Source organism: Sorghum bicolor, chromosome 7 (assembly GCF_000003195.3).
Source record: "Sorghum bicolor cultivar BTx623 chromosome 7, Sorghum_bicolor_NCBIv3, whole genome shotgun sequence".
Lineage (NCBI taxonomy): Eukaryota > Viridiplantae > Streptophyta > Magnoliopsida > Poales > Poaceae > Sorghum > Sorghum bicolor.
The window spans coordinates 53,044,896-53,058,028 of NC_012876.2; the positions used below are offsets into that span (position 1 = coordinate 53,044,896).

General features: G+C 44.8%; 1 protein-coding gene across 1 annotated transcript; it reads right to left on the reverse strand.

Annotated features, from left to right (window-relative positions):
• LOC8070067 lies at positions 10,892-12,328 on the reverse strand. Its single transcript, XM_002445428.2, has 2 exons — positions 11,618-12,328; positions 10,892-11,528 (listed from the first exon to the last, which is right to left on the reverse strand). Exons 1-2 carry the CDS (start codon positions 12,025-12,027, stop codon positions 11,339-11,341), a joined length of 600 nt encoding a protein of 199 aa, XP_002445473.1. The 5' UTR covers positions 12,028-12,328; the 3' UTR covers positions 10,892-11,338.

The following is a 13,133-nucleotide window of genomic DNA, read 5'->3' on the forward strand; positions in this document are numbered from 1 at the left end:
CTATCAATCCGGCACCCGGCATAATCTGAATCGGAATAGCCTACAAGTTGGAATCTTGCACCTTTGGGATACCACAAGCCTAGGCAAGGTGTGTATTTTAGATACCTAAGAATTCTCTTGACCGCAATCAAGTGAGATTCCATAGGCATTGCTTGATATCTTGCACACATACACACACTAAACATTATATCAGGCCTAGATGCGGTGAGGTAGAGTAGACTTCCTATCATAGAGCGATATAGAGTCTTGTCAATTGGGTTACCTCCCTCATCCAGGTCGAGATGCCCATTTGATGCCATGAGAGACTTGATTGGCTTGCAATCCATCATCTTGAACCTCTTGAGAAGATCTTGAGTGTACTTCTCTTGAGAGATGAAAACTCTTTCCTTCATTTGCTTGACTTGAAATCGTAGGAAGAAGGATAGCTCGCCAATCATGGACATCTCAAACTCCTTGGACATCAAATCACCAAATTCCACTTTGCCTTGATCATCCTTCTTGTTCCGGAAGACCCACTTTGTTCCAATCACTCTTGCATCTTTGGGTCGCTCTTCAAGTGTCCACACTTGGTTGCGAGAGAAGTTGTTCAACTCCTCTTGCATGGCCATGATCCAATCCGCATCCCGAAGAGCTTCCTCTATAGTCTTTGGTTCATCTTCAAGAGACACAAAAGCGTGATGTTCAATAAATAAAGCATGTCTAGAACGAGTAGTTACACCACGTGATGGACTCCCGATGATGAGATCTTAAGAGTGATCTTGGAGGAGATGTGATGTTCTTCTTGGTGCCACTTGAGGGGTTGGTTGGGGAGCATCAACATCTTGTGCTTGTGCCACCGCTTGCTCATGAGTGACTTGGGTGCTTCATGAGCATCTCTCACATCCTTGTCTTCATCTTGTGGACCTTGTGAGGTGGATGGTGGCTCAATGACTTGTACATCATCATCATCATCTTTAGGCTTGATGTCTCCCACCGGCATGTTCTTCATGGCATCCCTCAATGGTTCACCACCTACATCATCAAGATTATCACTTGCTTCTTGGGAGCCATTAGTTTCATCAAATTCAACATCAAAAGTTTCTTCAACCATATTTGTGGCATGGTTAAAGACTCTATATGCCTTGGACTTTGATGAATAGCCAACCAAGTAGCCAATGTCACATCTTCTTTGGAATTTTCCCAAGTGTTGGCGCTTCTTGTAGATGTAGCATTTGCACCCAAACACTCTAAAGAATGAGACATCGGGCTTCTTCCCATTGAGCAATTCATATGGTGTCTTCTCTAGGAACTTGTGAGGAAAGAGCCGGTTTGAAGCATAGCATGCCGTGTTGATTGCCTCGGCCCACATCTTCTCCGAAGTGTTATATTCATCTAGCATTGTTCTTGCCAAGGTGATCAATGTCCGGTTCTTTCTTTCTACAACCCCATTTTGTTGTGGTGTGTATGTTGAGGAGAACTCATGCTTGATTCCCACTTCATCACAATACTCTTCAATGTTGGTGTTGTCAAACTCTTTGCCATTGTCACTTCTAATTTTCTTGATCTTCACATCAAATTGATTTTGGGCATTCTTTGCAAACTTCTTGAATATTGATGCAACTTCGGCTTTGTCTTGCAAGAAGAATGTCCAAGTGTACCGGGAGAAATCATCAACTATGACCAAGCAATATTTGTTGCCTCCAAGACTAGCATATGTGGTTGGTCCAAATAGATCCATGTGAAGTAGCTCAAGCACTCTTGAAGTAGAGAGATAGGCTTTGGTTGGATGAGTGTTTGCAACTTGTTTGCCCGCTTGACATGCACTACAAAGCTTGTCCTTTTCAAATGTCACATCCTTCAAGCCTCTAATCAATTCTTTCTTCATCAACTTCTTAAGTGTACCCATTCCAACATGTGCTAACCTTCTATGCCACAACCACCCAAGTGAAGTCTTGGTGAATAAGCAAGTCTTGACATCAACTTCATCGGATGAGAAATCAACTACATATAAGTTGTTGTGCCGGAAGCCTTTGAATATCACTTCATTGTCATCTTCCTTGGTCACAATTACTTCCTTCTTCTTGAATAGGCATTCAAATCCAAGATCACAAAGTTGTCCAACCGAGAGCAAGTTGAAACTCAAAGATTGCACATAGAGCACATTGGTGATTGAGTTGTCATTTGATATAGCAACCTTTCCTAGCCCCTTGACCTTCCCTTTTGAATTGTCACCAAATGTGATCTTCTCTTGGTTGTTGTTGGGTATTCTTAACATCATTACCAAAAGTAGACTAAGTTCTCTAAATCTAGTAACGGTGCCAAAAATGCCAAACCTATCTCTCACACCACTTAAGCCAAGTTGTCATCCCCAGCATGATATAAGAGACGCGGTATTGAAATATGCAATTGCTCTTCTAAATAAATAATAAATGATATCTGCAAGCGCACAGATTAATACCGATGTAGCATTTTAACCGGGAAGTATTCCAGGTATCGTTATTTATATTTTTACCACTGGGAAGGGATTAACGATCATCACTATTGATTACAGAATAGAATATGAGATTGAGCATCTATCATTGCATGTATAATTGAGAACATTATATCTAACTCTTCATACAGGGATAAGTGTCACATAAAAGATATATAAAATAATAATAGTGACAAGGATAACTAATCTGATCTAGCCACATAATAAATATGATAAGCACCTCAATTAGATACTCTAGAAAGTCATTAGCATGGTATTAGAACGAACTACAAGAATATTTCCTAAGTTATTCTCAACTATATAGTCTAGCATTATCATAGTTAGTGCAAGCATACTTAGCTATCATTGCAAGACAAGACTACGCCCATGCATAGTGATATTAGCAAGGAATATGAGAAACATAGCAATCACTCCCCTGTAATAATGTTGCTCTGCCAGCCCAATACACGAGAGGGGGACTATATAAGAATCAATGAAGTTGTCACTATCACGAACCACCCCACGATCTGGCATATTGGGTACAATCGCAGATAAATACGGTATAAGCACCACGCCTACACAATATCTATCATTTACCCATGGATCCGATGGATAAACGCTATACGATCCTAAGCATGTATATAGATCCAATCTAACTAAGCCAAGTACATAACTATGATAAACTAAGAACAATATAATCTTGAATATAAGCAAGTAGAGCAAAGTCATAAGCAATATATTGAAGTACAACAAAGTCATATTCATAATATTGAAGAACAAAGATAATTAGAAAGCAATTAGAAGCACAATTAGAGAATTACCAAGAATCCTCTTGACAGATCCGGAAACCAATCGAAGATTGACTCCTTCTAGTTCTAATCCTATGTAGCTATGCTAATCTAGATGTCTAATTGATGTGGTGGCTCTAATCTTGATCAGAGGCTTCTTCTCCCTTGATGGAACAATGAATTAGGGTTGAGAGGCTCTCTCCTCCAGGGGCCAGGGGGTCTGGTTTTATAGTCCCTTCAAGTGAATATGGGCCCTTGGATCAAACCGACATAGATTGTATGGTTTAGATTCATCCTTTAGGTCGGTAGAGATCTCCCGCAAAGCAGAGTCCTGATTGGACTCAGGAGGTGGGCGGGCGCCCTGACCAACTGGGCGGGCGCCCAGGGTCTGGCCCCGTTTCGCCTCCGCTTCGGTCTCGTGGCTTCTGGAGTCTTCAAGATGTAAGATAATTGCGCAGCACGTTAATATCTTTACGTAATCCTGACATGTGGGCCTTTCTTCCATATTTCCTGATAACCCCCTGCAGAAATAGACAAACACAAAAACTCGTGGAATTCTGTCAGATAAAACCCTAAGTCTAGATGTTGATTTCATTTGGATCCTTTTCTTTATTTATTTGATAATTAAATTTGATACTTAAGGACCGTCAACAGTTGTCAACATCTTCATCAAGAGAGGTGAACATCCGGGGATCTCCGGTCATATGTTGAGTGCAACCACTATCAATTACCCAATGTGATCCACCGGTCTTGTCGTTCACCTACACACAAGAGATCAAGCTTGAGATTTAGGGACCCACATTTGCTTAGGGCCCTTGACCTTCTCTACTAGTTGCTTTGGCACCCAAATCTTCTTTGGCCTTTGCTTGTTGGGCGGCCCCATGAAGCTAACCTTGACCTTGCCACACTTGTCTTTCCTTACAATGTAGTGAGCATTGAAGGCAAATGGTCTTGCATGCTTGGGCAAGGGTGGTGGTAGTGGTGCCTTACACTCATGAGCAAAGTGTCCTTCTTGACCACACTCAAAGCATCTCTTTGGCTTTAGCTTGCTTGGTTGATCATGAGAGGCTAGTGACTTGATGAGCTTTGTTTGATGAGCCTTGTAGCCAATCCCACTCTTGTCCATCTTCATGACGGTGTTCATAAAAAGCTCACTTTGAAGGTCCTTTCCCTTTGTGAACTTTGCTAACCCCATGGTTAGGTGTTCCTTCTCTTTCTTGAGCTTGTTGTTCTCTTGAGTTAGCTTCTTGATGATTGGGTCATTGTTGCTTGCTAACTCATCCAAGATGAATGTCTCATCTTCTTCTTGCTTGTCATACATCAAACCAAGCTTGAGATATTGATTTTCTTCTTTGAGTAACTTGTTCTCATATGCAAGTTTCTTGTCTTGATCAAGTGACTCAATCACAATGGTCTTGTGCTTGGCTTGGTCTTGCAACTCTTTCTTGAGCATGACAATTTCATCCTTGAGCTTGATAGTGTCCTCATAACTCTCGGCCACTACCACTTTCTTGCCCTTGCAATCAACACATTTGCTTGTGCTCTCCACAAGTAAGTCATCACAAGATGTGGCTACATCAAGCTTAGCAACATTGTTAGTAGCAACATGTGTTTCAATTGCAAGTTCATAAGCAATCTCAAGGTTGTCATAGTTTGCTTTTAGAGTTGTTAGCTCTTCTTTCATTGCTCTATATCTAGTGATAAGCTCATCATGAACACTCTCAAGTTTATCATGTTTTTCTTTGAGCTCTTTTAGGGAGAGTTTGAGCTCCTTGAGCTTAGTGGTCATGATCTCATTTTGGTCTCTAAGCTCATCACTAGACTTAAGCTTTGCTAGAAGTGTGTCATTTTCAAGTTCAAGCTTTTCATTTTCACTTCTAGTTTTTCTTATGACTTTTGTGTATTTGTTAAGCAATTTTACAAGTTCATCATAAGAAGGTGATTCATATTCACTATCACTTTCACTACTCTCATCCTCACTTTGTACCTTCCGGTCACCCTTAGCCATGAGACATAGGTGTGTAGAGGATGTAGATGGTGGTGAAGATGATGGTGATGGAGCATCGATGGCAATGGCGGCAACCTTCTCATCATCACTTTCATTGCAGGAGGATTCACCACTTGAGCTCTCAATGTCGGTGAGCCAATCACCAACAATGTAAGCCTTGCCATTCTTCTTCTTGTAGTGCTCCTTCTTCTTGCCACCTTTCTTCTTGTATGGCTTCTTGTCATTCTTCCCATCATCACTTGAGTCATCTTGCTCTTTGTTTTTCTTCTTGTACTTGTCCTTCTTGGGCTTTGGACATTGATGAGCAAGATGACCAAGCTCACCACAATTGTAGCAATCCATCTCGGAGATGGGCTTCCTCTTGCTACTTGTGAAGAACTTCTTCTTCTTGGAGTCAAAGTTGACTCCATTCTTGTTGAGCTTCTTCAACATCTTTGTGGTTCTTCTCACCAAGAGGGCAATAGATGCATCATCATCACTTGAAGTTGATGACTCAACTTCAGTCTTCTTGGCTTTGCCCTTGTGAGAAGCTTTGAGAGCCAAGTCCTTCTTTTCTTTCTTGGCCGACGAGGAGCCATCTTGGGGGTTCATGTGCATGTACATCTCATGAGCGTTGATCTTCCCCAATATGGTGGTTGGTGTAGCGGTGGAAAGATCTCCTTGATGAAGCACCGTCACTATGTGCCCATATTTCTCAATGGGAAGAACACATAGTATCTTCCTTGCTACATCCGCCGCACTCATTTGAGTGAGCCCAAGTCCATTAAGCTCCTCTACAATGACATTCAAGCGAGAATACATTTCATTAGCATTTTCTTTAGGAAGCATTTCAAATGTATTAAGCTTGTTCATCACTAAGTGATAGCGTTCCTCGAGTTCACTCTTTGATCCCTCATGGAGTGCACAAAGTTCCTTCCAAAGTTCATTGGCGGTTTTGTGGCTCCGAACGCGGTTGAACACCTCTTTGCAAAGGCCTCTAAAGATGTGGTTTTTTGCCTTCGCATTCCACTTCTCGTTTTCTTGCTCTTGTGGAGTAAGAGCGGTGGCTCTTTCCGGAGGGGCAAACCCTTCGGTCGCGGCTTTTAGGCACTTTACATCGCATGCCTCAAGGTATGACTCCATCCGTATTTTCCAATACGGGAAGTCATCCCCATCGAACATGGGTGGCGGTCCATCCCCGTTAGACATCTTTCTCTAGGCGGTGAAGCCTAATTAATGAGCACTAGGCTCCGATACCAATTGAAAGGATCAAGATGCCCAAGAGGGGGGGTGAATTGGGCTTCTCTAAAAATTCAAGCAACTTACAAGCTCCAATTCAACCCCTTGTGCCTAGTGTGACCTAGAGAGTTACCGGATAAAAGTTTTGCAACCTAGTTCCAATCCTATTCTAGCATGGCAATTCTAAGAATGTAAAAGCACAAAGTAAATGCTAGAAAGTAAAGGAGTAGTGGAAGAAAGTGTTCGGCGATGTTTTGCTAAGGTATCGAAGAGTCGCCACTCTCCACTAGTCCTCGTTGGAGCACCCGCGCAAGGGTCTTGCTCCCCCTTGGTCCGCGCAAGGACCAAGTGCTCTCTACGGGCTGATTCTTCGACACTTCGTCGCGGTGAATCGCCCAAAACCGCTCACAAGCTTGACACGAGCCACCCACAAGAACTCCGGGCGGTCTTCGTGCCTCCAATCACCACCGAACCGTCTAGGTGATGGCGATCACCAAGAGTAACAAGCAAAGAACTCTCACTTGACCCAAACAAGGCTCTAGAGAGTGGTGGATGCACACTTGACTCTTGGAACTCACTAGAGGAGGATTCTCTCAAGAAATCACTCAAAACTCAATCCTCTCTAGGCTCTTGCTACTCTCTTGCTCCACAACAAGTTTCTCTGATGTTCAAATGGGCAAGAGACCTCTCATAGACGAGGTGGAGGAGTATAAATACTATCCATGAAGTCCAAAGGTCGGCCAACCGTTTTCCACTGAAAACGGGGTCACCGGACGCACATTATGTTGCACCGGACGCACTGCACCGAGCGTCCGGTGCTACATAACGGCTAACTGTACTTCACTCTGACATGTCACCGGACGCTAACTCCCAGCGTCCGGTGCACCGTCCGGTGCTCGGGGGAAATTTACAAGCTCCCTGCGCATGGGACTGGACGCTACCCGGTGCGTCCGGTGCTCAGGAAAGGCTTGCAACCTCCCTGGGTAAGGGACCGGACGCTGCCCGGTGAGTCCGGTGCCAGCGTCCGGTGCTTAACCCTAAGCACGACACTGTCCCAACGGCTAAGGACCTCACCGGACGCACTCACAGAGCGTCCGGTGCAGCGTCCGGTGCCCCTTTGGGCACCCAAACTTCGTCGAAACGCGATCGCCCCAAAACGAAGTTGGTTCCTCTCGATCTAAGGACTATCTCTGAGCTGCCTAGTGCTAGGTTTACCAAGTGTGCACCACACCTAAACCTAAAGCCTTGCCTAAGTCAAGCTACTAGATCAAAGCCCCTCTTAATAGTACGGTCAAAGGAAAACAAAGTCCTAAACTACTCTAAGTGCCCTTCTTCACCATATGGCACTTAGACCTAGTCTAGTCTTGACGATGTCCATCCGTCCTTTGAAAACCGAAACGATTTCCACTATTAAGTTGGCATGTACGTCCCTGTTCATCGAGTACCTATTTACCATGACCTTACCTATGACTTTGCCTCTGCAAAACACACGTTAGTCATAGTAATCAATAATGTCATTAATCACCGAAATCACTAGGGGCCTAGATGCTCTTTCACTAAAGAGGTTGGATTATTATGGATCCATATTTTCTTGGCGGTGTGACGATCATAAAGATAAATATAGGCTAGCTAACTGAATATAGTTTGCAAACCTAGAAGTATGAGAGGATTGGCCATTTTGTATTTGGAAACCCAAAATTTTTTTCTTCTTGTCAAATGTCTTTATAAGCTTCTGAATGAAGAGGGGCTTTGGCAAGATGTTTTAAAAAAACATTTGCAAAATAAGTGCTTGTCTCAAGTGCAAAAACAGCTCTCTTGTCATAAGTTTTCCCTTGTGGAATTATCACATATAACTCCTAGCATTGCACTACTACAGAAAGTCTTTTGTGAGGAGTTTTAAACCACCTAGGAGGCCCAATAGGCGCAACAAGTATAAAATGATGACTTAGGGTTTCAATACCTCGCCTATCCTACACCGGTGATGGCGGGATTTTAAACCACCACGGAGGCCCAATAGGCTCAACAAGTATAAAATGATGACTTACACCGAAAACTCCTAGCCTCGGAGACGGCGGTATTTTAAGCCACCTCAGAGGCCCAATAGGCGCAACAAGTATAAAATGATGACTTAGGGTTTCAATACCTCGCCTATCCTACACCGGCTCCCTCCCCTCTCCCGAGCGAGCGAGTGACACCCTCGCTCCCTTCTTCTCCCTCCCTCCCTACCCGACCACCTTGTCCCTCTCTCGCACGCGAGGAGAAGGAGCTCCTCTAGTGTAGGGCGGCGTGAGAGAGGTAGGCCGGCGACGCGGGCACTAGCACTATCGAGGCCAGATCTAGTGTCTGGGTCGCCGGATCCTGTGAGGGATGACGACAACCGCCTCTTGTCCGACGTGATCTAGGCTGGTCGCCTCTTCTTCGATGGGCTCTTCCCCTCCTCTCCGACGGGCTCTTCCCCTCCTCCTCCTCCTCCTCCTCTTTGACACGGTGGAGGTGGATCCAGTCACGGCGGCGCTCTTGCCCTCCTCTCCCGACGGTGGCGTGGTGGCTAGGGCCTACAGGCGTGCCCTTGCTCTAGATCTGGTGGTGGGCGGCATGCGGCGTGTAGATGGGCTCGCTGGGCCCATGGATGGGCTCGCCGGGTTGTCTATGGATTTTTTTAATCTGATTTACCGATGCAGGCACCAAACTGCCTAAAAAAATAGGTCATTTACCATGACCTTTGACCGAGACGTTTTGGCTGGCAGAAAATTTGTTTTTGCCTGTCTCGGTTAATTTTATTGTAGTAGTGTTAAACAAAGTCTTAGGATTTAATTAAAAAGACCAAACCTACCTAAATCGATTAACCTCAAAAAAGATTAACTTGTACATATACCTTATGTGCATATGGAACTTTTTTCATGTAGTTTTTTTGCCCCTTTCTCGTGCATTACTTGACGACGAGCTCTACTTCAACTTAAATCAATGAAAAGCACAAAGCCAAATAATCATAAACTTTACAAGCCAAATAAATCTTAAGAAGGTTCAAACGGTGTGCAGACTAGTTTTATGCCCAGAGCATGAATTATACGTAGTGGCCATCTCCATTCTCCAAAGTATGGTAAAACAAAAGTTGGCAAGGACGTAGATGGGTGGGTGCTCATAAATATATGCTAGCAGTTGAGAAAAGATCTTTCTCAGCATAACTAGCCACCTCTGGCGTTCCACGTTGCGCTTGTCTGGTGCTGCCAAATTGTTGCGACAGCGTGGCCATGTGAGGAGAGAAACCCAACGGTTGGAGCCAAAATAAGTAAGTTCCATTATTGCTAGGATTATTAGACAGAGCGTGATGATTAGTATACGCTCTCTATTTGAAATTATGAAGCTTAAACTCTTTTTTTTTGTTATGCCAACCGTGCCATTGCTCTAACAATACATAAATGGGATTCTAATATAAAAGTATCGGTGAAAAGCTAGCTTATTGTAACGAAATGAAATATGTCTTGAGAAATAAGACTAGTACGTAATTAAGGTTGTGAGTGTTTTCGCATAAACCAAATGAAATGATCCTTGTCCTACCCTTGCAGCGGAACTTGTCTATTTGTGTTCGAGTCACCGACTTAGTATGAGTGCTCGTATCGTATATCTAATTATTCTCTTAGTGGTAGATGATGTGCTCATTACCAGTAAGACGTATGGCTATAATTAATTAACTTAATAATTTTAAAATATGATGATATGAATCCTTGAAGGTGATATGGGCATATATGGCTATCAATGTGGTTGTTAGTGTAGCCTCTTATCATTTATAGCTAATTATTCTTTCAGTGGCATACGCCATGCTGCAACAATCGAATATGTGAATACAATCGATCGAAGGTGATCGTCGGTGTAGTTGCCAGCTCGGCCTTAGTCATGATTAGTCGCATCTCGTGATGTGCTCATAGCTAGGGCCATACTAGTGTGGTTCAGAGTGCTGACACAATGTACAGTACACGATCTGTGGAAGATTCGTGAACGCACGAGCCCGTGAGAATCATTAGAACTTTTTTTTTTTTGGGGTTGTCCAGTTGTCTACCACATCGATGAAGAATCGCATACATGAACACCCATAACCCATCCCGGTAACCATCTATATCATGCAACACGTCGGAATTTCACACAGAAGTCGGTGCAGTTTTTCGCTAAATCTGTAGAATATAATCCTGCCAATCATGGGTAAATTAAAACCCGGCGTTCTGAAGGCTTGCAAGTGGAAGTGTTGTAGCTAGGATGGTGAAGGTCTACCTTTGCGGAGCCGAAGAAGAAGGAACGAAGCGAGTTTTTTCTAAATCATCAGTTGCTCTCAAAACAAATCAGCATAAACATTCTCACAACAAATCAGTATAAGCGTTAGCATAATCTAAATTTCAGCGAAATGAGAGACGAACACTTGTCAAGAACAGAACATAACAGAACAGATCAATCTGTTGATGTTGTGAAAACGCTTGTCTCTGTTTGGGTTGGATAGATATAGTTGGATGCATGCATCGTGGAGAGAAAAAAAAGCAACCATGCATCATACTACATAATCTAGCTAGCGTGATTCGAGAGCGGATGATAGGATATCAACTGATGATCATGCTGCATGATACGTCCGAGATATATCATGGCGAAGGGCCGGGCAGAGACTGATATCAAAATGCCTGTATCATGTATGCGTGGCATGCATGCATCCGCGCAGATGAACCAACATAGCAGCAACAGAACAGTGCTCTGCTCTGCTCTGAGCATATTACATAGCTGACGACGCATAGGCATAGATAGATAGATAGATAATATGCATGCAAGTGATGTGCGTGGCGCGCCAGAGAGCTAGCCGGATCATCTCGATCGATCGCCGGCCTCCCGATCCCCTCAGGAGGCCGCGGTGAGCGTGCCGGCGGGTTTGTCGGAGCCCGCCGCGCCGCCGCTGGGCGGCAGCGGCAGCGGCACCACCGGGTCGGCCGTCGTCGTCGGCGGCGTGGCGAGCGCGCACTTCTCCTTCCACTCCTCGATCGTCATGTGCTGCTGCCGGCACTCGAGGCTGCAGAACGCCGTGTCGCCCCTGCAAGGAGCACCACGCGGCGGCGGCAGATCCACCGATTTAATTAAGAGTCTCATCGATCTCTGAGGGACTGTGTGTGGCGTGCGTACCTGTACATGAAGGTGTCGCGGCCGGGGCCGAGGCGGCGGTTGCAGAGGCCGCAGGCGCGGAGGAACGCGGCGGTCTCGGCGGCCGAGAAGTCGGCGGAGTTCCGGCGGAGCCCCGCCAGCGCCGGCGCGGCGCGGGCGCGGTACGCCGCCAGCCAGTCCGCGCGCCCGGCCGCCGCCGCGCCGCCGACGGCCCACCCGTAGGGGTCCGCCGCCTCCACCTCGTCCGCCGCCGCCGCCGCCTCCGCGTGCGCTGGCAGCAGCTGCAGCTCCTCGTCCTCCTCCTCCTCCTCCGCCACGTCCGCCAGCACGTCCGGCGCCGCGAACTCCGTCAGGCTCGTCGTCCGCCGCATGTGGTGCTGCTGCCGCGACGCCGGCGACGGGCGCCCGGATCTCTGCTTCCCCAGCATCATCTCCCCTGCCCTGCACGGCCGGCCTGTCTCCACCGTTCTTGTATACTCCTATATATATAGCTAGCTACCCTCTCTCTGCTCTCTGAACGATCGACTGAACCTATGTACGGCTATTTACTACGTACTCCTACTTGCGGCAGCTGGGAGTGAGATGTGCCGAGGTGAAGAGGCGGAGGTGGTGGTCGCCATGGCTATGGATGGCCGAGCCGCCGAGGGGAGGGAGAGGCCAGCAGCAGACTGGCAGTGGGTGAAGAAGGGGAGGAAGAGTCAAGTGCGTGTGCGTGTGGTGAGGAGGCGGGAGTGAGATAAAAGGAGGCCAGGGGAGGAATCGGGGCCGTTGAAAGGAATCTCCCGGATCCATCGGATCCACGTCAGCCCCCACTAGGGGTTATTCCCGGGGAAGTCCTATTTTGTCTGCAATCAATTGGCTGATTTTGTTATTGATTGATCGATGGGAGTTTTTTAATATATATATATATATATATATATATATATATATATATATATACTAGCAAATATGTCCGTGCTTGCAACGGAAGAAAAACATCAAATGGCAAAGTGATGATATAACATTACATATCTATTTATATTTATTCTTTTTATAAAATTTAAAGCCCATAACTTATTTTGATAGTTAATATTTATAATAATATGTAGCTTGGAGACATATTTATATAATATTAAAAATAAAAATTAGGCAAACCTTATCTTACTCTAATATTACCTCTTAATATACCCTAGTATTATATTAAAATATGAGATGTTTGTTGCTAGCTTTATTTTTTTATTTAGATTAGGATTCCTATGAAATACGATATATATTAGTTAAATGCATGTAGATTATGAACACATAGGCTTATGAAGTGTTCATATGACATAACAACACTCGTGCAAAGATAGTGGAAGCATTTTTTTACATACTTAAATTGATTGTAAACTATTTAGCAAGCATAAATCTAGGTAAATTAGTAAATCGGTGAGACATGCAGGAATGGTGCTAAAATTTTTCCCACAAATCAAGCATCACATTAAAATAGGCTACTATAAAATTTTCATAATAATTGGAGCAAGATAACTATATTTTCAATTTTACACTAAAAAGCACG